The sequence below is a fragment of the Marmota monax genome, unplaced genomic scaffold (assembly GCF_021218885.2).
Source record: "Marmota monax isolate L192 unplaced genomic scaffold, Marmota_monax_Labrador192_F-V1.1 WCK01_AAM20220418_F8-fsc00164, whole genome shotgun sequence".
NCBI lineage: Eukaryota > Metazoa > Chordata > Mammalia > Rodentia > Sciuridae > Marmota > Marmota monax.
Window position 1 is genome coordinate 185,387 of NW_026693313.1, and position 27,769 is coordinate 213,155.

Below are 27,769 nucleotides of genomic sequence, written 5' to 3' on the forward strand. Positions count from 1 at the left end.
CCGACATGAAAATGTTCCATTCAAGAATGTGTCAAGTGGCTTGGGGACTGGCTACCTTAAATCACAGAGGCCATTTAATCACTAAGATATTAAAGATCTGTAACTCACTAAATAAAGGCTTAGTTATCTGGAGGAGGGAACACAAAAGCCCTAAATGCTCCAAATAAATGTCACAAATAGTTCACTTATTAACAGGATCTACAAAATACATATTTAACAAAAATACCCATGCTGGCCCAGCCCTGACACGTTCCCCTGATTGTGAGCTATTTTGGTAAAACTTGGCTTCCACGTGATCAACTTCCTTTTTTTGAAAAGAGACCAAGCGTGAGCTTTTCCTGTTGCTCCTGCCGACACTACTTTAATTGGATTAGAGCAAAATGGGCTATTTGAGAAAAAGATTGTGTACTCAGTTGCCGAGATACTTTCCATAAGGTTTTCTAAACCTCAACAAACTGTTTAAAGGACTAAAGAAAGATGTTTAAGATGAGAATCAGAAAAGTCTGTGGAGTGTTCTATATTCCTGTTGGGTGCTGCTCAAACAAAATGCAAATTATCAGTGCAATTTCCCCAGGCACCATGTAACGCTGATGAAATGGAGAAAAAGATTAAAGAAAGAACTAAAATTCTGCAGTTACCAATGGCCAGTACCAAGCACAGAAATCTTAGGTCAGTGCCTTGGTGAAGCATCTCTGCAATATACTCATAAAACTCCCAAGTACCTGTGAAGGTAGAAAGGAGGGACAGACTCTTCTTCCACCCCATCTCTGTTTGACTGACAGGAGCCCATCCTCCAGCCAGTTCAAGTGCCAGCTCCTCCAGGAAGCCTTCTCTGAAAACTTCAGGGCCTGTTAGATACCTATGCCTGGTGCTTCTGGGCTTACTTCCAGCATAGCCAGTAAATGCCATTTTATTTGTTACCTTATATTGCAATTGCTGATGGACTGCTAACCTTTCTTGGTAAGCTGCTTGAGAACAGGCTGTTTTTAGTCATTTTTGAACCTCCATTTTTTTTGCATCTGTGCCTGATACATAGTTGGTAACAAATTAATGCCAGCAAGGAATGAATGAGAGAGCCAACTATATAGAAAAAAAGCTCACCAGCATAGTTTAGTCTCTTACTGAAGATTCCCTGAAATTCTCTCTAGAGTTGCTAAAGGTATTTTATCCTAATTCCAGGATCAAGGGGTTATTGCTATAAATTACAACGCAAATAATCCCACAAATGCTCTCATCTTAAAATTATTTTACTTAGAGATAAATAACTCTATGTGGTTTCGTCCATTTAAAAATATTCAGGTTTGTTCAGAGACCCTGTGTCTAATAGAAGGAAAAGTAGGCCCTAATCTCCATCATGTGGGATTAGGTCCTAACTTCCTTAATAAGACTCCTTTGGCGCAAGAATTAAAATCAAGAATCAATAAATGGGATGCACTGAAGCTAAAAAGTTTCTTTGCAGCAAAAGAAACAATCTGGGGGTGAAAAGAGAGCCTACATCTTGGGAGCAAATCTTTCCCCTCACACATCAGATAGAGCACTAATCTCTAAGGGTTTATAAAGAATTCAAAAAGTTAAACACCAAAAAAACAACCCAATCAATAAATGGGCCAAGGACCTGAACAGACACTTCTCAGAAGAGGATATACAATCAATCAACAAATACATTAAACAATGTTCATCATCACTAGCAATTAGAGAAACAATGCAAATCAAAACTACTCTAAGATTTCATCTTACTCCAGTCAGAATGGCAGCTATTATGAAGACAAACAACAATAAGTGTTGGTGAGGATGTGGAGGAAAAGGCACACTCATACATTGCTGGTGGGACTGTAAATTGCTGCAGCCAATATGGAAAGCAGTATGAAGATTTCTTTAAAAATTGGGAGTGGAACCAACATTTGACCTAGCTATCCCTCTCCTCGGTCTCAACCCAAAGGACTTAAAAACAGTATACTACAGGGTCACAGCCACATCAATGTTTATAGCAGCACAATTCACAACACCTAAACTGTGGAACCAACCAAGATGCCCTTCAATAGATGAATGGATAAAAAAAATGTATCATATACAATGAAATATTACTCAGCAATAAAAGAGAATGAAATCATGGCATTTGCAGGTAAATGGATGGAGAAGATAATGCTAATTGAGGTTAGCCAATCCTCCCAAAAAATGCAAAATATTTTCTCTGATATAAGGAGGCTGATTCATAGTGGAGTAGGGAGAGGGAGCATGGGAGGAATAGACGAACTCTAGATAGGGCAGAGGGGTGGGAGGTGAAGGGAGGGGGCATGGGGTTAGAAATGATGGTGGAATGTGATGGACATTATTATCCAAAGTACATGTATAAAGATGTTAATTGGTATGAATATACTTTGTGTACAACCAGAGAATGAAAAATTGTGCTCTAAATGTGTAATAAGAATTGTAATGCCTTCCACTGTCACATATAAATAAAAAATTAATTAAAAAATAAAAATAAAATAAATAAATAAAAACATTCAGGTTTGAAACGTTTTAATGTTTGATGAGAAAAATAAATACATTATAAAGATCTTGGTTTTACTTAAGAAACTTTGGTAAGATTAAGCTTAAAAACTAAAATTGATTTTTCCTATTTTCTGCATCGGATACTTTTATTTATTGAAGGAGTTAAATTCAAATTATAGTTAGCTCTAAAATCCTTTTCTCTGAATTGTTTTCAAAACACAAGTTTGACATGGTGAAAAATAGTTTAAAATAACCACCAAAGGCCTGTAATTAGGAAGAAGTGATTCAGTATACAAATCTGAAGTAACATTAGTCAAGTTACATTAAAAAAAAAAAAAAAGAAATGGAGGAATCATTTAATACTAAGCATAATAAAATCAAACAAGAAAAAGGGAAGGAAAGCACACAGACGTTCTTTCCCTTATTGGCCTTTTAATAGAAACAGAGCAGTCCTCTGTCATCGATCCCTAGGAGGCATGGTATGTGTCTCTCCCATAAGCTAGGAGAAGCAATGCCCTAACACACAGAAGACCACGTACAGTATACTGCCTCCTCCTCACCGACCTTCTGTATGACCTTGGGCATGAGCTGTCAGGGATCCACTCCTCACTCCAATCTTCAGTGTCTAAGTGACCTTGGAGAAGTCACTTTACCTCCAAGCCCTATTCTACTGGTTTCTGCTTCCACTATTGTCCCTTCCCTGGGCGTCCTCCAAATAACAGCAAGAGCATTTCTAAAGCACAAACCAAACCATGATGTTCCTCCACTGAAGGCCCTCCAATAACTGCCCATCACCAATACAAAAATACGCACTGTCGTCATGAGAACTGAGGAGGCTCACATGGACCCCTGAATACCTCTCTACTACACCTCCTTCCATGTCCCCTCCACCTATCCTTTCTGGTCATGTTTCCCTCCTTTCTGTCCCTTCAGTGCATCTGTGGTGACTGACAGGCCCCTCCTGTGGATTCCTGATTGGCTACCTCCTCCCTGTCTCTTTGACCTCGACTCATATATCACTTCTTCCGGAGGGTCTCCCTGTCACAGTGCACAAAACAGCCCCAACCACTCCTTAGCACGTTATCCCATTTATCTGCTTCACAGAACTTATTAGTATTTGAAATAATTTTTTTGGAACTATCAATTTATTGTCCCTCTTTTCAACTTAGAACTTAAGTTGCTCAAGGGAGGGAATATTGTCCAGTTCTGTATTTCCTTATCCCCAGCAGTATCTGGCATGTGGAACATTCATGAAAATTTCATCAGCTTCCTGACTGACAGATTTATCAAGAGAATCAAATACTATGAAGGAACCTTCTCAATAAAACATATACATCTTGCAAATGTTACTTATGATGGTTGTTTTTACTTCTCAGGGCCTTGGCTTCCTTATTTGTAAAACTAATACAGGACTTTTGTTTAAAAAAATCCTCTTAAAGCTATGCAAAAGCACTGCACAAAGTTAAAGTTATTTCTTCTAAACCACATAGGAAAATATTTGCAGAGCAAAAAATTTGTGGAGGGTACAGATGAGGTCACAGTAATCACCTATTCATCCACCTATTCATCCATTAAATATTTATCTGGTTTTAAGTATGTGCTGAACACAGTCACAAAGGCTGTAGGTAAACATAAAATATACTTTAAACCATCTTGGATTTTTTTTATTTTTAATTTTTTTTGTACTCATACAAAATACCTTTATTTTATTATTGATTTATTTTTATGTGGTGCTGAGGATCAAACCCAGGGCCTTACACGTGCTAGGCAGGCAGTCTACCACTGAGCCACAACCCTAGCCTCCCCACCTTTGATTCTAAAAATTTAATAATTATGCTGGGGTTGTAGCTCAGCGGTAGAGTGCTCGCATAGCACGTTCGAGGTCCTGCATTCAATCCTCAGCACCACATAAACAAATAAAAATAAATTTTAATAATTAGAAAAATAAGTCAGATATGCAAAATCTAAAATACAAGGCAGATTATGATAACATGAAAAAGCATCAAAAAAACAAAATGCTACAGAAATGGAGTTCAGAAAAAGGCAGACTCCTCCTGATATAGACGACTAGGCCACCTCTGTGAAGGAAGGCCCACCTGAAGAAGCAGGCTTGAAAGACATGTAGAAGGGGGGACTGGTGTAGGAACGGGGACAAGTGGTTCCTGCAAGTCGAGAAACTTCTCACTATAGGCACAAGAGCAGGAAAGAGTAAAAAGCTCTTGGAAAATAGCAGACAGTTTCCTGGACCAATGGCAAAGGAGAAATGGGCAAGAAGACTGTAAAGGTTATTGGAAGAAATCCCAGGGCCTCAAAGACCAAGGCAAAGAGTCAGGAATTAATGTTATAAGCAAAGAGATTCAGTGAAAGGTTGTGTGTAATGAATCCATCTTCTTAGACCTGAACTTCAGGAAGAACAATTCAGAGGTGGTTTTTAACAGGAGAAAGGAACTAGAGGCAGGAAGAGGAAAACAGCCTGCTATTTCAATAACTCGCAGGAGTTAATGAGGGCCGGGACTAGGGCAGGGAGACAGGAAGAGGTGGTGGGGCAGGCACGGTGCTCTGTGATTGGGGAGCCAGCTGCAAAGATGAACCGGTCAAGCAAGAGGCAAAAATACACAAGAAAATTTTAGAAAAGTCTTAAAGTCAGTTCAATGTTCAACAACAGAGCTTATGATTATTATGATGATGCTCATGATGATGATCATTATGATTATTTGCATCTTGAAGGAAAAGAGTGAATTTCCCTTTTTTCTGATAATTTTTCATACAACTGTACATAGGCAAGCATTCCTACCATTTCATCTAGTGCAGATATTGAATGATAAAGTGACCTTTAGCAGACAGCTATTCAAGATCCATTTTGTCACAATTAAATCTGAATTTCTAAAATTAATTTTACCCTTTCTGTATTTAATCCTCAACTTCCTCCTCTGTCACTGGCCAATGAGCCAGGCAGCAGGATTTATTTTTACTTATTGCTTCTTTAGTTTCCGTTAGCTGACTTTTTTTTTTTTCAACATTTGGATATAAAGGAATTATACTTCTAAAAAGTATCAAAATTTAAGGACTGTTACATTAAAATGATCTTCAAGGGCTATTATTCATCCTTGCTTCTCTCATATTTGACTCACCTATTGATGCTCAAACTTCCAAATATAGTCAAAATCCAACCATTCCTTTCACAACCACCCCACTACCCACCCCCAAGGGAATCACTGCCATCTTTCACTGTAGATTATTACACACTCTCCTGCGTCCTTTCAAAATGGAAATTATCACATCCTCTACTCTCACACCCTCCAAAGGCTCCCTAAACAAGTCCAACAGAACATGGAAGCCCTTCGCTGGCCACAGGCCCCCTACAGTGTGGCCACCTCCACCCCCTGACCTGGCCTCCTGCCATTCTCATCCTGGTTTACCCTGCTCCTGCCACACTGGCCTCCTTGCATGACTTTGCACCAAGCGACCTTGATTCTGACACATTTGCTTGGGAAACTCCTTCCCCACATAGCCCCTCAGCCAATTCCCAAAGTGCCTTTCAAGATTTCTGCTCAGATCTAAGCTCTCAATGGGGACATCCTGGACACCTGTCCATTGTCACAACCCAGCCTCTACCCCCAGGATTCCCAATCTCCTCACTCTCCCTCTCTAGTGCCACTGATAGTGCACAAGTTTACTTCATATGTTGACTGTTGACAATGCATCTCCTTCCACTACAAGTGTGGCTCCATGCAGAATGTGAACCATTACCTGCTTTATTCACTGATGTGCCCCAAGTAGCAAGAAGAGGGGTCCACAATACTCCAGGAACCCCTCTTAAATGAATGAATGAGCAGAAAAGGACAGATAAGTTTATCAGATAACACTTTTTAAAAAATTAAGAAAATACATGGAGGAGATTTTTCGTGATGCTTATAGCTCTTAAATCACTTTGTAACTTAGAAAATCGGGCTTGCAACGTGAATGAAGCTTTTCTTGCTCTCTTATAAATTTCAAGGAATCCTGGATAATTATTTCTACAAATAATCTTTTAAAGGGAAACTTACAGATCCCCATCTATTTTGTTTTGCGGTTTTTTTGTTTTGTTTTGTTTTTCCTTTTGTTTTTGTTGGGGGGTGGGGAGCCCGGGATTAAATTCAGGGGCACTCCCCAACTGAGCCACATCCCCAGCTCTATTTTTTGCACTTTATTTAGAGACAGGGTCTCACTGAGTTGTTTAGTGCCTCACCATTGCTGAGGCTGGCTTTGAACTCGTGATCCTCTTACCTCAGCATCCTAAGCTGCTGGGATTACAAGTGTGCGCCACCATATCCAGCCCCTATCTATTTTGAGTCTTTTAATAAGTCTGTGGAAAAAATAACCCATTTCTAATTCCTTTGAGGATAAACAATACTGTAAAGCCTGCTCACAATGAAGGAACATGAACCAAACCTCCTCTTCACGACAGGAGGATCCCTAAATGTCTTCATTCCCTTGTGGAATGTCATTCAGCCCATTAGGAGCAGAAGCCCAAAATGGTTTGGTGTTCAAGTTTCACTGCTTTTCTTTACAACTATTAGAATGGATGTACATTGAATTGATTCTTTTCAAGACTTAAAATTTTTTGAGATGATTTTCAATAATAATAATATTTAATAATATTAATTATTTAATATTAATAATAGTTGAGTTCATCATCATGAAATGAAAATCCATTACCCAAAATATTTTCTAAAGCAAGAACTTAGAAAAAAATTATTTTTCACCCTAGGCTTGTATATCCAATTCATGGCTAACCTATATCATGTTCAGCCAAACAATACCTAGTTTCATGTACTAGATAAAAGTTACCAGGATTTCTTAAAACTTCATCCGTTTACATTTTAAAAAGCTCAATGTTATTTTAACTAAGTGCCTTGCTTGTCTGTTTTTCAAAACAAGAGAAAACAAAAACAAAATCTGCCTGAAAAATATGTGAGCAGGAGGAACATTCTGTTACTAAGGGGGAAAAATCTGATTATTCAACATTTATCGGACTATTTTCCAATATATTTCTTGAGGAAATGTTAGCTTTAATGGACTGTCAAAAACTGATCAACTATAGAAGAAAAAGTTGGCTCCGATCTACATATTGTGGGGGTCGGGCTCCAAATTCCTTAATAGGACACCCATAGCACAAAAGTTAATAACAAGAATCAACAAATGGGACTTACTTAAACTGAAAAGTTTTTTCTCAGCAAAAGAAACAATAAGAGAGGTAAATAGGGAGCCTACATCATGGGAACAAATTTTTACTCCTCACACTTCAGATAGAGCCCTAATATCCAGAATATACAAAGAACTCAAAAAATTAAACAATAAGAAAACAAATAACCCAATCAACAAATGGGCCAAAGACCTGAACAGACACTTCTCAGAGGAGGACATACAATCAATCAACAAGTACATGAAAAAATGCTCACCATCACTAGCAGTCAGAGAAATGCAAATCAAAACCACCCTAAGATACCATCTCACTCCAGTAAGATTGGCAGCCATTATGAAGTCAAACAACAACAAGTGCTGGAGAGGATGTGGGGAAAAGGGTACTCTTGTACATTGCTGGTGGGACTGCAAACTGGTGCAGGCAATCTGGAAAGCAGTATGGAGATTCCTGGGAAAGCTGGGAATGGAACCATCATTTGACCCAGCTATTGCCCTTCTCGGACTATTCCCTGAAGACCTTAAAAGAGCGTACTACAAGGATACTGCTACATCAATGTTCATAGCAGCACAATTCACAATTGCTAGACTGTGGAACCAACCCAGATGCCCTTCAATAGATGAATGGATAAAAAAAAAAGTGGCATTTATACACAATGGAATATTATACAGCACTAAAAAATGACAAAATCATGGAATTTGCAGGGAAATGGATGGCACTAGAGCAGATTATGCTTAGTGAAGCTAGCCACTCCCTAAAAAACAAATACCAAATGTCTTCTTTGATATAATGAGAGCAACTAAGAACAAAGCAGGGAGGAAGAGCAGGAAGAAAAGATTAACATTAAACAGATACATGAGGTGGGAGGGAAAGGGAGAGAAAAGGGAAATTGCATGGTAATGGAGGGAGACCCGCATGGTTATGCAAAATTACATATAAGAGGTTGTGAGGGGAATGGGAAAATAAACAAGGAGAGAAATGAATTACAGTAGATGGGGTAGAGAGAGAAGATGGGAGGGGAGGGGAGGGGAGATAGTAGAGGATAGGAAAGGTAGCAGAATACAACAGTTACTAATAGGGCATTATGTAAAAATGTGGATGTGTAACCGACGTGATTCTGCAATCTGTATTTGGGGTAAAATTGGGAGTTCAAAACCCACTTGAATCAAATGTATGAAATATGATATGTCAAGAGCTTTGTAATGTTTTGAAAAACCAATAAAAAAAAGAAAAAAAAACTGATCAACTTAGAAGATATTAGGAAATAACATTTGATGGATGACTCAGAACATTCTAAAGAATCTTTAAAGTTTAACAGCCTGGTTCACTGCTCTCATAAGCATCCCTTCATTTATCTGTTACCAAACAAGCCCTCCATGAGCTTTGGCTCTGTGGATGGACAAGCACAACAGACAGTGGAAAGGGCACTCACTCCCCAGCCAGAGTAGCCTCGATTCCCCGACAGGCGCTGTCTGCTGGGGGTCTGGCCCTGCCACTCAACACCTCTGAACCTGTTTCCTAACCATAAGACAGTGACATCTACTTCCTCGTGGCCTCAGCAGAAGAAAGCATTTCTTAATCCAGGAAAAAAATACATTAACCAAATGGAAGCAATGGATAAATCTGGCACATTAATGTCAAGAACATCTTTTATAAAAAGAAAGTATGAAGGAGTTTAAAGAGTTAACAAAGTGAAATTTAATCACTTTTAGCTGACAAATATATATTTTATTTGACATTAATGCACATGACTAGCATAAATAATCCTAATATATGTAATAGTAAATTAAGAAATGCTATAAATTAAATATAAAAAGAGGAACAAGCAGCAACTTAAAATACCCAGAGGCTTAACAGACACTTTGCAAAAGAGAAAATCCAAATGGCCAATAAACATAAAAGATGTCATTTGAACAGTATTAAACACATAATGATGCCATCAGTCATCAGTAAAATGCAAATTAAATAATGCTATTTCTCAAAGTTGTTAGAAGATTAAATTATCATATATTTAGGTCATTTACATAAGTCCTAATACATAGTAGATATTTTTTTTAAAAATCCTACTGAGGCTGTAGCTCAATGGTAGATCTTATGCATAGCATACCTGAGGACCTGGGTTCAACCACACATACACATAGAAAAAAAGCAAATTAATCAAATAAATAAAAAACATAAATCTACTTCCTCAGTGATCCTTCTCTGACCCTTTCTAAGGGACCATCCATCCAAATATGAAGCAATTTTCTAGTCTTACTACCTATAAATAATACCAACACACACAAAGCTTAGAATCAAATTTTGATTGCTCTCTAGGGATTGCAAAATTATTCCACACACAATCTTAATGCAATAACCCCATTCTTGACTTCCTATTTTTCTGACTCTACTTTTTTTAATGCTATTTTTTATCCCCTTTAAATTCATTTTGCATCTTATTCTACAGGCACCTAGGTAAGGTGCTTTAAATTCTTTCTGAGGACAAACAGGGTATTAAAAAACATTGCAAAGCAAGTCTTTCTAAGTATTGGATTACTACTTAGACACCCTTTACACTTTCATGAATCCTGTGACTGGATACTTCTGTGCATCCTGCACAGATGCACCGTGTTTGTTAGATCAGTGAGTAGCTATAGAGAAGGCTCAGAGTCCAGCACCTTGAGAACCCACTTGCTCTTTGGCAGATACCTTAATTTAGCCTGTTCAAAAAATTGTATCAGGCAAAGTAGTTTCTACCTACTTGGAAGGAAAGACTGACCAACAGACTGACGTCTGCACCTACCAAAGGAGAGGAAGTGGCAGAGTAAGGAGGGGGCGGAGTCTCCGTGGCTATATCAGGATCCTCCTGCTCACTTTCACTGTAGCATTCTGTAACAAAAAGGAAAACACTTCATGTTTAAATGCTGCCATCATTTATTCCATAATGTATGAGCATAGGTTTTTCTCCATCTAGCTATTGCAATTTCAATCCAATTCAGAAAAAATACAAATCTAGTGAAATACTTGGTACAAAGGAATTACTGAAGATGGAGAAACAAATGGCCCCTCTGGGTTTCTGCTCTCCAAGAACATCCCACAGGCATGAAGAGGACCAACCAGAGCTCAGGGAAAATAGAAGAACTCCTCAAAGAAAGAATTCAAACACTAAGAAGAAGGTCAATGGGGAAATGTTTGATGATAGGAAACGTCATGAATTGAGTGAGCTGAAGCTGGCTGGGCACCCAAGCCATCAGGAGGGGGCCAACAGGGAAGGGACCAACAGGCCAAGTCAGCGGGGAGAACCGGATATATAGAGACCCCCCCCAAGGCACACTGAAAATGAAGCTTTTGGAAGTTTGGGGGAAAAGATCTTATTTGACGAGATTGCATTGGACTCCATGGCTTTAAGTCATTTGCCACTGTTTTCTTTCTAAATTTAAGATTGTACAAATTTGTTATCAAAAAATAAAACTCCCTATTTCCAATTCCTTAGTCTAGAATTGTCCCTGGATGTGGTTTGAGCATTTCAGGGACAGTCTCAGTTCAGTGGCCCTGGCAGCTGGCAAAGCCGCCCTCTTCTGCACAGCAAGGAGTAATTGCATCAGGAAGAATTGGACTCCCGCAGCTTTTGAACCCTGAGAGCTACAGAGTATGCTAAAAATATGGCCTGTGTCCCAATCTGACCTTCAGGTTCCCAGTACAATCTTGGGGTAATCACTCTCAGCACACACCTGGCGGAAATGTTAAAATATCAGAGAGGAAACAGTGGGATGAAAGTTATCTGCCTAGATCATGACAAGTTCACGGGTATGAGTAAGAATTCAGTTAAGTAGAGCAATAAAACATTTGCATTGGCAATTGCCTGAGATATCAGTGAAGCCTACAGCTGCTCAAGTGTGGGTGAAGTGTGAAATCATTCAGAGCCGGCCTGGGAAGCTCTCGTCTATGTTGGTGAAGTCTGTGTGAATGTGTCTGTCTCTACACTCAGATCATTTCAAATGCCAAACTGTTTCCTCAGGATCAGACTATATATAGAATTTGATATTGTTTTTCTCATCTTAGTCTAATTCTCTGGCTACTTTTTCAGAACTTTAGAATGGAATATACCTTCATCCTTTGTAGTGGATTCAAGATGGATCACAGCTATTCCAAGTTTATTTAACCACCTAGGATTCAAGTAGAAAGTAAATGTTAGACCAAAGAGATTGGCCCCCTTCCCTCACACCTTCCCCTTGGACCACCTGAGGGAGGGTCTTGTGACAGACTCCATCATGAAAGTCAGTCCTAATTCAACTGTCAGCCTGAACATTTCAAGAATCAGCATAAGTTTAGGGCATCAAAACAGAAGGCTGGACATGATGGTGCATGTCCAGCAGTTCGGGAGGCTGAGGCAAGAGGACAACAAGTTCAAGGCTAGCCTCAGTAACTTCACAAGACACTAAGCAACACAGCGAGGTCCTGCCGCTGAATAAAATATAAAAAAGGCTGGGGATGTGGCTCAGTGGTTAAGCACCTCTGGGTTCAATTCCCACTACCAAAAAACAAAATAAAATAAGGCCTCTAGTTTCATACTTTCCTTTCAGGGTATGCTCTGTGAGATAAGCAAGCTGGCCATCATGCAGTTGCTTAAAGCAGGCAGCTAAATTAGGTATTCTAAATACATAAACAAATATACCTTTTATAATTATGCACTTGAAAATTTTAGTAACCATCAAAAAATTTACCACTGAATGTAGTAACTTGTTCATTAAAGTTATATCTCTATCACTTTTAATGATGTCAATTTATTTTAGAAAATATAAAGACCATCGATTTAAAACCAGGAAGATTACCACATCAATCAGTAAAAGATCTGCCCCCAAGACTGAAAGTTATTTCTAAATTGGGGAAATCTATTCCTTGAAAAATTTTACATAAAATAAAAATTGACCATCTTCTCTATTCTATTGATTTCTCATCTTATTGACAATGAAGTCCAATTAAACTTCAATAACAAAAACAGTACTACTAGGCAAACCCTAAGGAACTCATATAAACTCATGGTTTATAACTTGAGGCCATAGTAGTTCCTTCTCAAGATTTTCGCTTTGAATTCACTTTAAAACACGAATTTTAAAAGATAAGAGACAGCAATGGGTCTATTTCATATATTCCTAATTATGTAATGTTATGCTTAAAGGTAAAATGTGGTTTGGAGGCAGTGACTACCGAGGTGATTTATTTCTACTTTTCTGTGTGTTTTAAAATATTCATACTGTGTATTCTATATTTTTTTTTTTTTGAGAAATGATCATTTCACAGTGACCTAAGTCAATCAATAGGAACAAAATAACAGCAACAGTGCTCTGTATCTCTGGACTCTTGTTTACTTTCATTGCTTCTAGTCCTACAACGCCTCATGCCTCACTCAGCACCCTGCACTCTCATTGTGGTCCACAGATTGCACACTCTGACCCATAACTGTCAACTATTTAGAAATCCTTACCTGATCATCAGCCAACAATGACCTGACTATATTCATTATTTTTTTTTCCTTTAATTTTTATTGTTGGTTGTTCAAAACATTACATAGTTCTTGACATATCATATTTCACACTTTGATTCAAGTGGGTTATGAACTCCCATTTTTACCCCGTATACAGATTGCAGCATCACATCGGTTACACATCCACTGTTTTACATATTGCTATACTAGTGTCTGTTGTGTTCTGCTGCCTTTCCTATCCTCTACTATCCCCCCTCCCCTCCCTATTCATTATTTTTCAACAGAAAAAAATAACAAATTTAATTTTCAAAATACATAAAAGAGGAGAATCTACAAGAAAAAAGATGAGCCCCAAATGACCAAGACTGGACCAATATCAGAGCCCAGACCCTGCCACAGAAACCCCAAAATGTTGATCAAATCCCAGTTGAGAACTATGAAAAACAAACAGAAAAAAATCACAGAAAAAAAACCTCAATAGTTAATACATAAATGGAAAAGTTATCCAGTCTCAAGAGCATTTTAGAAAATGCATAGCTAAACACAGGAAAATATATTCACTACTGGATTGGAAAAGTTAAAAAATGTTGATTTCTAGGGCTGGTGTTGTGGCCCAGGGTAAAGCACTCACCTAGCACGTGTGAGACCCTGGGTTTGATCCTCAGCACCACATAAAAATAAATAAAATAAAGATATTGTGTCCAACGACAACTAAAAAAAATTAAAGAAGAAAAAATATTGATTTCTAGTGCTTAGGAGAAAATGGAACAATGGACATTCTCATTCATTGTTGGATTAAACATGAAAATCAATACAGCCGATTTTGAGTAGGCAATTTGATGTTATTATTCAAAATTGAAATATCCACCCTTTTGTCCAAAAATTAAATTATAAATGTCTATTTTATACCTATAAACATATCTTCATGTACAGAAACATGGGAAAATGTTAACTGCCAATGAGGCTTATAATAGCAGAAAGAGAAAAACACTGAGACAATATAATTGTCCACTAAAAATAAAATGGATGCATAAATTATGATGTTGATTTTACTGACACCATGTTATAATGAAGCCACTAAAAGACTAAGGGGATAGCTTATAATAACCTAGAAAATCCTAATATATGATTCATGGAAAAGACCAAGTATCAAATATGTTTAGTTGTTCTAATATATTTTTAAAATTATATATTTGTGTAAGTGCATAAATTGCTATGATAGAAAAGTGTCAGGAAGAATATACATCATGTTATTAAAAGTAGTTAATGCCAGGCAGAGAAGTTGAATTGGAAGGTAAAAGAAGAATATGGGCAGTCTCTCATTTTTCCTATTTCTGCATTGTTTGATTTTTTTTACAAGAATGTTTTATGTATTACTTAAGTACAAGTAATAGTAGTTACTATTAAAGATTACATCTTAAAAACTTTTTTAAATTTATTTTTTTGGTGTAGATGGACACAACACAATGCATTTATTTTTATGTGGTGCTGAGGATCAAACCCCAGTCCCGCCCATGCTAGGCGAGCACTCTACCGCTGAGCCACAATCCCAGCCCAACATCTTAAAAACTTGATGAGGCAAAACACAATAAATTTCATGGTTCACTTTTTAAAATACTATAATAACCATTTGTTGCCCCCCCCCTCAAAAAAAGGATCTAAAAGTGAAATAGACAAAATTTAAAAAAAAAAAAAGTAAAAAGAAAATAGTTTTGAATTGAGGGTGCCTGAAATAAGAGAATGTGTTTCTAAACCTCTTTCCAAAACATGAAAATATTGCAAAGTGGAAGAGTATTGACTAAAGATTCCTTTCCACATTCACCCAAAACTTCATGCACTTTTCCTTGCCACCATTAGTTAGCTGCTTCAATGATTAGTGATTGTTCAGAACCCAAGTGAGAGTTATCTTTCTAGAACCCATTGGCTTAGAGCACCTCCTTTGCCGAGAATTTTCTATAACCTTATGGTAGTACAAAAACTTCTGTGGCTAAATAGATGCACAAAGGGACTTATATTTACACAAAAGAAGATGGCAGATGTTTCCTGAGAGTTTGTTGTCTATGAGTTTGATGAGAATGTACGAGTTGGAGCACAAGTATGAGGAAATCGATGTAAAAAACAAGAATGTTCTTCCCACAAACACCATCTAGAAAGCATCAATCTCCTGTCTTTGCCTAGAAACCAACTCTTTCATTACCCTTAATTACTTACCCAGTACTTGTAAATTGAGGGTCGCTGCAGAACATGAGAAGTTTCTATTAAACTTAATTACCTTTCCTTTCATGGCCCTTGAGAGAAATGTCACTACCCAGAAATACAGTTACCCAGGAGACGAACATCTGCACCAGAGCCCATCACTGCCATGCCACCTCCTCTTCCCTCACACCTCTACATCTCACCAGAAACATTATGGACTGGTGTAAACAGACTACGTCAACAGAAGGGAAGATCTTCAGGTGGTAGAAAAAAGTTAACTTGGTAGCCTAGAGAGATTCTGCATTATTGGCTATTAAAAAAATCATCTTCAGAATAATAAAATTCCATAATACTATTCATACTTTATTTACATATACGTATTACATATAAAGAAATCATGATATAGTCAGGCATAGACAAAATAGGCTATGTACACATGAGTGACCAGATGAGTAATTTTCAAGCATAAATGTCACTACAGAGATTCAAAAACAGGGAATCAAGACACCCTAATTTCAAATTTCAATGTATATCTTGCTTGTAAGTTAGAAAGAGGAACACTAACAAATTTTCAAGTAAAATAACAGCTCTTCACAACATAGATGAGCAGTAAGACCTTGGCTTGATAACTGTGACAAGTTTTGATTTAACAGCCAACACAGTGAGTATATGTACACATCTACAGCTACTACACATACAAATGAGTTGCCATTCAATAAATATCTGCAAATGGAGCACAAAAACATAGAAGACCAAATGGATATGTACAGGAAAATCAGAGAGTTGGTGGGGTAGGAAGACAGGAGGCCAAATAACTCTGATATGTGATTGAAAGAGCTAATTATAATCTGAAATCTGATGGATTGAGTGAAGGCACTAAGGGTCTTGCCTCTTATTAGTTGAAGAATGTATTTGACTGGGTTGGAGGAAAAATTCAGTAGATGATAAAACATTTAGAAGGGATTGTTTCTCTGAGAAGCTCAGTCTCACTGACACCTTACTGGGGAAAACAGAAGTACCCTGAAAGAATCAGACCCAGGATGGGTGGAAAAGATGGTAAGAGGGAAGGATCTACAAGACACCTATAGAGGGGAGAAGTCAAGGACAGCAGGAGGCCACTGTGAGTGGGTGGCAGGCAGCACAGTCTCACTGCCAGTAAAGACCACTGAGAGTTCATTGGTGGCTCAGCAAGACTGGCACTCACCATCACAGGGTACCAAGCACCTCAGGCTGGACCTTGTGCCTTGACCCACACCTTACAGAGCAAGGGCTGGCTAGCCAAAGGACCAGCTCACAGTACAAATGAAAAGATAAGGATAGAACTTTGTGAAATGCTAAATTTCCTCTTGTTTTGTGTATCTGCTCTTAATTTTTCTCAGATGCTTGAAAAAGACCCTGGAAAAAAAAAGCTAAAATCAAAAAGGGGAGAAACTTTTGTCCTTAACTAAGTTGGCCAAGGACATATTTGGAAGACAGTTGTCAAAGCCATGCCTCATTATGCCTAACACAGGATTTCCCAACTACCTGTGAGTCATTGTGCCCTCATCTGAAGGGACACGGCAGGGAGGTAACAGTAGGGGGCAAGCGCCAATGCTCCTAGCTAGACAGGGCTATAAAGAGAGACTGTGTGTGTCTGAGGGTGGGGAGGGGGAGATGAAAAGCTAGATATTATTTTCTTGAAGTTTCTGAGACGGCAAAGAAAAAGTACATAAGATACAGATAAGTAAGGATTTTATTAGGTACAAATAAAATAGGTTTTCAGCATAAGCTCTATGAATGGAGGAGCTGAGTGTGTGTTTATTGCTACCACCCATCATCTGCTACGGTGGGGCACACAGTGTTGTGTTTCGTAAACATATTTTAATTGGAGAGGTGAAGGTAATAAGAGACACTGGGAATTATGGGAAGAAGGCTAAAATTAAACGGAACACCCCAAGTCAGCCCCTGAGATACAGCCTCATTCAAACAGCAGCCATCGTCATGTGCCTTAATCTAAACCAGGAGGGGACAGAGGGCCTGAAGCGCACTTATTTAAACAGAGCACACAGGAAATGAAGCTCTGGATGTAAAATTTTTAAATGATAGACGCTCTCAGCAAGGACATTTTACAAAATGTTCAGAATGATGCATAAAGAAGTGATAAATCGTGAATCACCATGGTATCCACACAGCACATATTAAATGCAGTAGAGTGAGAGTTTTACATGTGGAAAGCTACAAAATCAGTCACAAAATACCTTTAAGTTTTTCTCCTTGTAATGCTGATTCTCATTTAAATATGTTCTCACCATGACTTCCGTCTACTCTTTCCTCAACCTAGGGTGCCCTCAGAACAATCTTACCACTTCTTCCCTAAAGTAGCCTTTCAGATATGTGTGGTTCTTCAAAATGCTTCTGAACATAGAAGTCAGCAAGATGACTTTATAACTGCTAAGGAAATTAATTCTTAAATAACATAAAGAAATAAAACAATAATTAATACAAACATAGGCTACAAATTCCAAGGCCTGGCCAAGGCAAGTCTGTTCCATTAAGGTCTGGATTTAGCAAGATCTTCTACTTACACGTTCATTTCCTGCAAATTCTCAGCTGCAAAATAGAAGGTCTTGATCTGTGGATGGTTGATCTTAAATGCACTTGAAGAGGGAAAAACACAAACATATAAGAATTAGTACTTGCATTTATCAGTGGGTCTGTAAGTAAATAAAATACAAATAAAACAGTCATCTTAAATAACTGCTTTCTTTATAAGTTTACAAAAAAAATTATTCGATTAAATACCTATTGTCTAGTCCTTATTTTAGTTAGGGTGCTAATGGTCAATTTCCATGTCAAGGCTGCGTCTTAGTGTTAGTTTCCATTTAAAACATAAGGGCATAACCTTTTGTTTCCACTTGCTAACTGCTTTATGATAAGGATACAGTAAGTTAGAATTGAGATTCACAGAGGTGTCAAATACTCATATCAACGCCTTCACATTAAGCATTGATTCAAATTCAATCAAATCTACAGCAAAATTTTATTTACAGGAAAATAATCAGATATGGAACCTCCACACACAACAAGTCCTCAGAAACCTTATCTAAGGCATGATGCGTTCATTATTAAAGGGAACATGGGAAGTGGATTTGGGTTTAAAGAAGACATATGAAACACTGAAGATAACAAACAATAAAGTGTTTCCCCTTTACCATTTAGACCGGAAGTCCTGCAGAACAGGACAGTTTTTTTTAAAGACCCACTCAAAAACCACAGGCATCAACACACTGCATGTATCACGAAACACGCTGCTAGGCCAGAATGTCAAAGAATTAGAGCCAACACTGGTTTATTAATTTCTTATGAGAAAACAACAAATTACTGCAACTAGTAACAGATGAACGAGGAAATGCCCCTTTCTGATAAGACTGGAAAAGAAGCCAAAGGTAGAAGAATAGGAGAGGTGAAAGAAAACGGAAAGAGCAAACTACATCAGGAGATCTCATGGGAAGGCACTTGACTAAGAGGCTGGGGACCACAGTCAGAGCCAGCTCTGCCCAGAGCCCTGGGCGGGTCACACAGACTCTCCAGGCTGCTCCCTCCTTAGGAGACAAGCACCGTGAGCAGGGGACTGCTCTGTTTCTGCCAGTTATCAAATCTCTGGGACGTAAACTACATCAGGGTGCAATCCCAAGTTTAAGACATCTCAGAGAGTTCACTTCCACATGAGCAAGGAGATTCTGGTCCAACATGATGCCTTCAATGTCATCCGGTAAGACTCCTTCACCTTCTGTTCTTCTCTTTATAAGGTCAAAACCTTGACATTTGACCTTGCCAGCCCCAGATGGGAGCACACTTTTCTCTCCATTGCACACTCAGTTATCAACGACATTCTTTGCCAAGGCTTCATGGGGGTTTGAAAACCCATCTGCTCCACAAAATGAAATGCCAGAAAGCAAGAGGTTATATATTTCTATGAGTGTCTAGGGTGCCAACCCATGATGCTCAAAATTCTCAGACATCTGAGCATTGCCTTCACTCACTTCCAATTCACCACATCACCTGGTGGACATTAAAAACAGTTATTATCCCAGCTCAGGGTTTTGTGGAAGGTAAGAGACGACTTACTGCTTTTTCTTGCATTCAGATGCTCTTTCCACGGTGAAATCAGGCAGGTTCACAAATCCATCAGCTTTCTCTGCCTGAAACAAACACATGCCACAAACAGAAATAGATACATCAGCCCGAGGGATTAATCTACTGAGATCATCTACATGGAATAGAGATCATTTAAATGAAGTGAGGTAGAATCCAATGGACCTCCTCAAACCAGCATTAATTAACTATGAGCTTATCCCAGATACACTGTTCATAAGGAAATTAATTTCTCATCATTAGTCACCCAGAATCTTTTTGTGAGAACTGTGACATGCTCAGGGATGGTCAATGTGTTTCAGTCTTGGGGGAGGCCACAAAGCCCACCACCAGAGTCCTACTTCCCGCTGGGCATAGGCACCCTCAGCCTACCACTAGCACCCTGACTTTGGAGTTAGCACATCTACATTCCTACCATGGATCTTTCTCTAGGTGGTTGTTACGGCTTTAATGAGCCCAGATAAATAAAACACTTAGCAGACAAAACAAACATTATTCCCTCTCTGGAGACTGAAAGCAGTGTTTGGAGAATAAAGCCCAGAGCCACATCCTGCACAATCTCAGTTCCATCATCGATTCCTATAAAGGAAAGACTTCAGGGGGGAAATGATGGTTCTGAGGACATAGCATCAATGTTGCTGGAAATCATCAAAAATTTCACAGGACATGTAATTATGCTACCTCTCTATGAATTCATTAATCTATATTTTGTGAAGAACTATTTAACTGAGCCACAAGGAAGCCAGATTGTCATAAATGGAATGCAAATCTCTTTTTATCTACACTGATGTCTCTGAGTGGAGAAATTCAGTCCATAAGATTAAACATGGATGAGTCAGTGGTTATGGGACTATGAGTAAAAGTTGATTTGGAAAATACTACCTTAATTTTAAAAGTCAGCTAGCTATTCAATTAGTGCCATGGGTGCTCTCAGTTCACCTCCTTGTTCATCTCTTTTTCTTACTAACAACTAGAGGGCAACTTGCACTCTTTTCTTCAGAAACATTAAACTATGAGACATTCAACCTTATTCGCATCATCTGTCTCCTGCATGACTTAGTTTATTCCATTCTTCATCTACAATGGCTTCTTCTTATAAAAATAAAAACTCAATTTTAATGAGCACATCTTCCTTTAAATATATATACATGTGCCTATACTTAATGAATATATATTCAAATATATATATATATATATATATATATATATATATATATATATATATGTTTGCATATATTTGCACCTTATCTCTTGATGGGCTGCTTAATTACCACATGGTGGTTTCACCAATCCTGTCTGAAAGGGAATAATAAAGTATGCAAAGAGCTTAGACTGTTTAAGTCACTTTTGTACAATTCACAATGCCTCCTGTGGATTCTCCACTAACAGTATATGAAAATATAGTCCTGAAAAACTGGTTTGTTCTATCAATTCCAGTTCTAGAGATATGCTCAAAGGAAGCAAAAATGAGGACAGTCAAATAAATGAACAGACATGTGTGATCATGGGAATGATATTCACAACAGCCAATACTCATCAATAAATGATGGATAAACAAATCATAATATTCCTTTATATATCCATATAAAGTAATATTATTCAATTGTGAAAAATTATTAAGTACTGGTAAATGCCACATAAATGAATCTTGAATATATTATGTTAGGTAAAAGAAATCAGATACAGAATGTACCAGATTACATGATTCCATCTATATGGTGTATTTATGGTGTATTTGGATTAGGAAATGCATAAAGATAGAGTACAGCTTGATAGTTCCCAGGCACTGGGGCAGTGAGGTATGGGGAGCAACTGCTAAAAGGCTATGGATTCTCCTTTTTGTGTGATTTAAAATAGTTTGGAACTAGATAGAGGAGGTGGTTCCACACCATTGTGAATGCACTGAATCATTTAATTTAAAATAGTTAATCTTATATTATTTCCTTCTCAATGAAAAAAAAATCAATGTTATGCTAAGGTAAAATTCCCATAACTGATTTAGAAAGAGAAAAATTATTTATCCTCAACATTTGTTTTGACTTCCTCCTCCCATTCAATACCATGCTCATTGTAAAAAAAAAAAAAAAAAAAAAAAAAAACTGTAGAAACTATGGACCTCAATGCTTTCCAAGTCACTGAGTCCCATCCACCACTTTGGCTCCCACTGAACTCTGGGACCTGACACTATAGCCCGTCCCCTCCCTCTGCAATGAATGCCCTGCCACCTTGGCTTTTCTGACAACATATTACCACTGCCTCGTTTTGCTCGAAACAGATCTTTCCTTCCTCTCTTCCAAGCCTATTTTTAAAGCTCAAGGTTCCCCAGGGTTCTCTCCACACACCTGTACTCTTCTTGTTCCAGTGCTCCCTGGGGTGAGCAGTGCTCTCCCGTGGCTTCAGGTATCCTCATTGTACACACATATCCAAAATCTTGTCTTCAAATTGCATTTCAGCCCTTGGCGCTCCTGTCTCAGATTTCCAAAGCCTGGTCATATGGATATTCCATGAGTTCCCCAAGAGTGACAAATCCAAAACCAAAGCCGTCGTCTTATTCCACAAAATGCCCACTGCTCTTTCTCCTGTGCTCTCTTACTCAGTGAGCAACACCACTTTCCATCCAGACGCAAGAGAGAGAAGGAAATCTGGGAGACATTCATGATTCTTCCAACCAGACCAGCTCTGGTCTGAATACCGCTGGTCCCCACCAACACTCAGGTTAAGGCTCAATCCCCAAGATGGCAATGGTCGGAGGTGACTAGGTCATTAACAGAAATTAACATTTTTTTATGGGAGTGAATCTCATTTTCTTGGAACTAGATAGGTGGCTGTGAGAGTGAGCTGTTAAAAAGGAAAGCCAGCCTGCATGCTGGACCCCTTTAGCACCCACACATCCCCTTTCCACTTTTCTGCCGTGAGTTGAGTAGCAAGTGGCCCTCACCAGAAGCTGAACAGATGCCAGCACCATGCTCTTGCATCTCCAGTTCTGACCAAATCTCGTTTCTTCATGCATTCCCCGGCCTCTGGATGTTTGTTATAGAAATTTGACTAAGGTAATTCACTTCTCAGAATCCAGGTATGAAAAAAACACAGTATTCCACTGCTTCAAACAACATAAATCTGAATCATTGCTTCCTCTGTCACAGATTGTTAATCGATTTACTACCTCCTACCTCTTTCAGATCACCATTAACTTTTTCTTGAATAACTCCAAAAGTCTCCTATTCTTCTTCCTAATTCTCTTCTCCTATTCAATTTGGTGTCCAAATCACAGTGACAGGGAATCTATACCATGAACATTTTTTTTTTTTTGGTACTGGGGATTGAACTCAGGAACACTCAGCGGCTGAGCCCCATCCCCCTATTTTGTATTTTATTTAGAGACAGGGTCTCACTGGGTTGCTGAGTGTCTTGCCACTGCTGAGGCTGGCTTTGAACACGTGATCCTCTTGCCTCAATCTCCGGAGCCGCTGGGATTGCAGGCATGTGCCACCCGTTCCCGGCTCACCTCATGAACATTCTTCACGTCACTTCTCTAATTAAAACTCTGCATGGTTCCCGATTTCCCTCAGATAAAGTCTAACTGTCTTAGAGAGGCCTTTTATGTTAATCCCTTATTGTTCTACAATTTCATCTTCTCCAATGCTCCTACCCTCTGTTCATCAAAAGCAAACAGAAAAAACAAAACAAACAAATCACAATACTTCCGTGGAGCTGAATTAGAAGTGACATCCAAGTTGTGGCATGATCAGTCTCTAAACAATTTTATTCCGTACAAAAAGCCCGTCTCAAATGACAATAATATAAAATTCGATCCAAAATGAAACATACGTATATATGCTCTTGCCCATATTTTTATTCATTTAAAAATAAACCAGTGTAAAAGACTTGCATATCTTCACTTGGGTGGATTCCTTTTCTGCATTATTGAAATGGCTGAAATTTTTTCAAACAGGACCCCAAATAAATTTGAGTGAAGCCCTTCTTTAGTGTTCCCCAGTGAATCCTCCCTTTTATAAGCAGAGGCTTCTCTCTCTCTCTCTCTCTCTCTCTCTCTCTCTCTCTCTCTCTCTCTCTCTCTCAGACATTTGAGCTGTATTCAAAGTCACAGACAACTGTGTCAAAAATGGTCCTTGCTTATTTGACTTGCAAAAAAATAAAAAGCCTTAGAAATGACAAGCACAGTGGGTAAATCTTGAGGGAATGACAGTTTTCTCCTTTTCCTCCTCCTACCCCTTTCAGATCCCTTGTTGCCTGTTATATTAACTAAAATAACTTGCTTGAATGGTATCCTTTTAATGATTCCTAACTTTCTAAAGAGGTACTTGACAGTTATGCATCGGTGCCCGCAAACTTCCCTCTGAATTATAACACAATGAAGACTGTTCTCTCGCCAAAACTACCAAACCATCTCTGGCCCGTGTGCAAACTTGTCTCACCAAATCCAGTCCTAAATTCTGAAGCAACACCACACCTCTCACTTGGTGATACGATGCTCTCTGCCGATATAATGACCACAGAGGCCTCCCTACCTCTTTCCCCAGCATCTCTGATTTTGTTCACCTTGGTACAACGACATTAGCAGTTGCTGTCCTTAGGAAGCATTAATTCTCACTATTATCAAAATTGCTCATGTTAAAATGATGGGGGGCATGGAATAAGGTGCTGATAACTTCTCTCATGTCATGAATCACCAATATTTATATCTCCTCTAAACATTCTGCTCTCATTTACCTACGGTGCTTTACACACTCACGGATTCAACAAATATGGATCAAGTGCCCTCTTCACACCAGGCACCGTGCCAATATATGGAATATATTAGTGGACAAACCAAAGACCCATGCTCTCAGGGAAAGAGACAATCAGCTCAACGTGTAAACACATAAATTACATGGCACCTGGTAGACAGTAATTCCTATGGGGAAAAAAGTGAATTTGGTCAGTGTAAAGGAGTTGCAGAGTGTGCGCAGGACAGGGGCCTGCTTCAGCCTGGGCCACATGGCCCTCTCCTCACTCTGATAAGTTTCCAAGACTCAACATAGGTGGGGCCTTCTTCAAATCCTTTGTCCTGCTCCCGCAGCCTACAATAGGTGCCCTCCTGGGTCCCTGCACCAGAGATGGATTTTCCCTACAGTACTGCTCTCGCTGAAGTTACTTATCTGAGTATTATTTGCTTCTCCAATAGAGTGTGGGTGCCTTGAAAGAAATAATTGTGTCATTTATACTTCTTTTTTACACATAAGATAGGTGTTCAATACTCGTAGAATACAGGAGTTTTATGAGTGATCAAGCCTTAGGGACAATTATCTTTTTCCTTTGACAATAAAGAAAGTGTTAAAATGAGCAACAGAAGACACTTTGGAAAATAGTTCAGCAGTTTCTAAAAAATGTAAACATATAATTACCACACACCCAGCAATTCCACTCCCAGGTATCTACCCAAGAGAAATGAAAGTGCGTGCCCACGCAAAAATCTGTGGGCAAATATTTATAGCGGTGCTATTCATAGTAGCCTACAGCTGGAAACGACCTAAAGTCATCAACTGATAAATAAACAGTGTGATGTGTTCATACAATCAAGCACTGTTTAATGACAGGAAGGAGCAAACAATGATCACATGCTCTACCTTATTGTTCTAAGTGAAGACACGAGGGACCACACGGTACCCTATGACTCCACTGCATGAAATCTATAAAGACAGAAAGCAGGAGAGCAAGTTCCTGGGTGGAAAATGGGATTAACTAAAATGGGCATGAGGGATCTTACGGGTATGACGAAAATGAGCTAAAATTGATTTATTAAAATGGTTTCATCATTCAGTAAAATTGCCAAAATGATCACACTATAAATTTAAATAGAGTAGATTTTTATGACACATAAAACATACCTTAAGGAAGCTATTTTTAAAAAACATGAGATGGAAGAAAATTTGGGAGTATAAAAACATGTGAATAAGATCCCTCTTTCTGAGCTCTCAGTGATACTTGGAAAAAGGCAAAATAAGATGTCTTTGCCCTCTTCTTGCTGAATATGATTGGTTTGAACTTTCACACACCAGTGAGTCAATATTCCTGATATTCAATGGTTTTAGCTTAACTAGGTTTCAAGTTTGGGCTACAGGAATTTGAGACATAAATATTTCATACGAAATTTGTCACACTTCAGACATTTTTTAAAATTAACTAAAATGGGACATCAAATTTTAATATTTAAATAGCAGAGTACAGAGACTTTCTACAGCAGTGAAAGTCAAAATTCTTGGCACCATTTTAAATCCATTTGTATTTTTATAATGGTGGATACATGTCATTTTATATTTATCAAACCCACAGTGTTCACCAAGCGTGAACCCCAATGTCACTATACATTCTGGGTGATAATGACAGGTCAAGGTAGGTTGTCAATTGTAACAAACGCAGCATTCTGGTGGGGATAGTGACTATGGGGCTTATGCCTACGTAGGGGCAGGGAGGAAATAGGGAATTTCTCAATCTTCTGCTGAATTTTACTATAATCCTAAAATGCTCTAAAAATAAAGCATTTTAGAAAGTAGCTAAAATAAGACATTAGATTTTAATATTTATGTCCATTGCCATGATAAACATTGACTTTTACATACCACAAGTACCTTGCAAGACAGGCAGATTACTTCTTGAGCATCTACATATGTCAGAAAGGAAGTCAGCCTGATAGAGAGAAACACGTGATCCGTTCCCCAGAAACTTCATGAGTCAAAGACGATCAAACCGGAATTCAAAAAAATGAATTGTCACATAGGACATTTACTAGGGGCTCCATGGCTAAAAATTAAAAGTATTGTCATCTTTCTAATTTCAATGGAACCATATCTTCTTGATTCTAAGAAACCTAATTTTCCTACAATTGATAATTCTGAAATCAAGAGGTACCTTAGAAATCTATATTCACTGCAGTGTTTCCCCTGTAAATTTTGTAGTTATATAAAATTTAGGCCTAAAAAAGGATTCTAAATTTTGAGGAAAAACTAGCCCAAGAAAATAAAATAAGATTTTTTTTTTTTGTAAAAATCTTTTGTGTTTATAAGTGATTCAAAATTCTTGGCATCATTTTAAATCCATTGAAGTTCCCCAATGATTATCAGAATCAGGAGAAGCTGCAAAAGTCCTTTTCTCCAGTAAACCCTATGTTCTCTCAGTTCTGCCAGGCTTCGCCCTCCTCATTGGAAACAAGTCCAAACGCCAAGCAGAGCTGCCCATTCTCCACCTACCTTGGAACGGTTGTCACTAAATTCTCATGGTACACACAGACTTGTGACCACGAGAGAAACCTGAACCATGTCTTCTAAACATGAGCTAAAGGAAACTAAGACTTAAGAAGAGATAAGAGAGGTCCCAGCTCCGCAGGGGGACAGAAATCTCTGTGCAGTGTTGGTGGCAGTGCACAAGGAAGCCACATTAGAAGGAAACCAGCAGTAACAGCAAAACTTCACCCTCGGCCCAGAAATCCACTTCCAAGACCTGTCCTCAGCGTGTCCTTGAGAACATGTGTAAGGACTCGCGCACTGAAGCTTCATTTGTATTTACAAAAGACCTGAAGAGTGCACACTGCCTGGAGGCAGTTGAATAGGCTGTGGAATCCACACACAAGGCACAACCAGGAAAAATATCATATACAGAGAGAGGCTCTCTAGGTCACAGGAGGAGGAGAGGCAAGTGGGTGAATTTTTTATGGAAGAAGAGAACAGCGTGCCATTTGACATGCACACGTGTCTGTATTTACAAAAGCAAACAATGAAAAACATAAACCCAAAACGAATAGGAAGAAAGGGAGGGAAAAGGTAGAGGAACAGATACAAAAGCAAGACTCATGTGGCTGAAACCTGTTAGATAGCCCTGAATTTGGAATTGGGTAAATGATTGATTTAAAAAAAAAAATCGGAAAAAAAGAAGTAATCTTTTTGAAATTGAAAACAAAGAAATTAAGGGAATGTAAACATGGTGCCACGCCCCCTACGAATAAGACTGATTCCAAGAGACCTGAGAGCACAGGATTTTGATCATTCACAGTTAGAGGGATATTGTCTAAGAACTTCCAGGAAGGACAACGCTCTCATCACGTTTAGGGTAGTTTGGGTCCTGTTTTCTCTGCACAGCCTCCAAAGCCTTCCTCCTTCTCTCCTACAGTAAAGTCCATCGCAGTGCTTCGTTCTCATAAGCCAGTCATCTCCCTCTTCCTTTCAGAAAAGGAAGGACAAGGATCAGAATAGCAAGTGGATCTCCCTTCACCTAGCGTCACTCTGCCTGCACTACATGGGAAGCAA

General features: G+C 38.6%; 1 protein-coding gene across 9 annotated transcripts in view; it reads right to left on the reverse strand.

Annotated features, from left to right (window-relative positions):
• Ipcef1 (interaction protein for cytohesin exchange factors 1) overlaps positions 1-27,769 on the reverse strand; it is a 163,211-nt gene that overhangs the window by 30,080 nt on the left and 105,362 nt on the right. For all 9 annotated transcript variants that reach the window (XM_058583187.1, XM_046456625.2, XM_046456622.2 and 6 more), the window contains 4 exons: positions 19,443-19,516; positions 17,900-17,971; positions 11,762-11,820; positions 10,458-10,543 (listed from right to left, as the gene is read on the reverse strand). In XM_058583187.1, the coding sequence (XP_058439170.1) occupies positions 10,458-10,543; positions 11,762-11,820; positions 17,900-17,971; positions 19,443-19,516 (291 nt within the window). The remainder of the gene's footprint in view (positions 1-10,457; positions 10,544-11,761; positions 11,821-17,899; positions 17,972-19,442; positions 19,517-27,769) is intronic.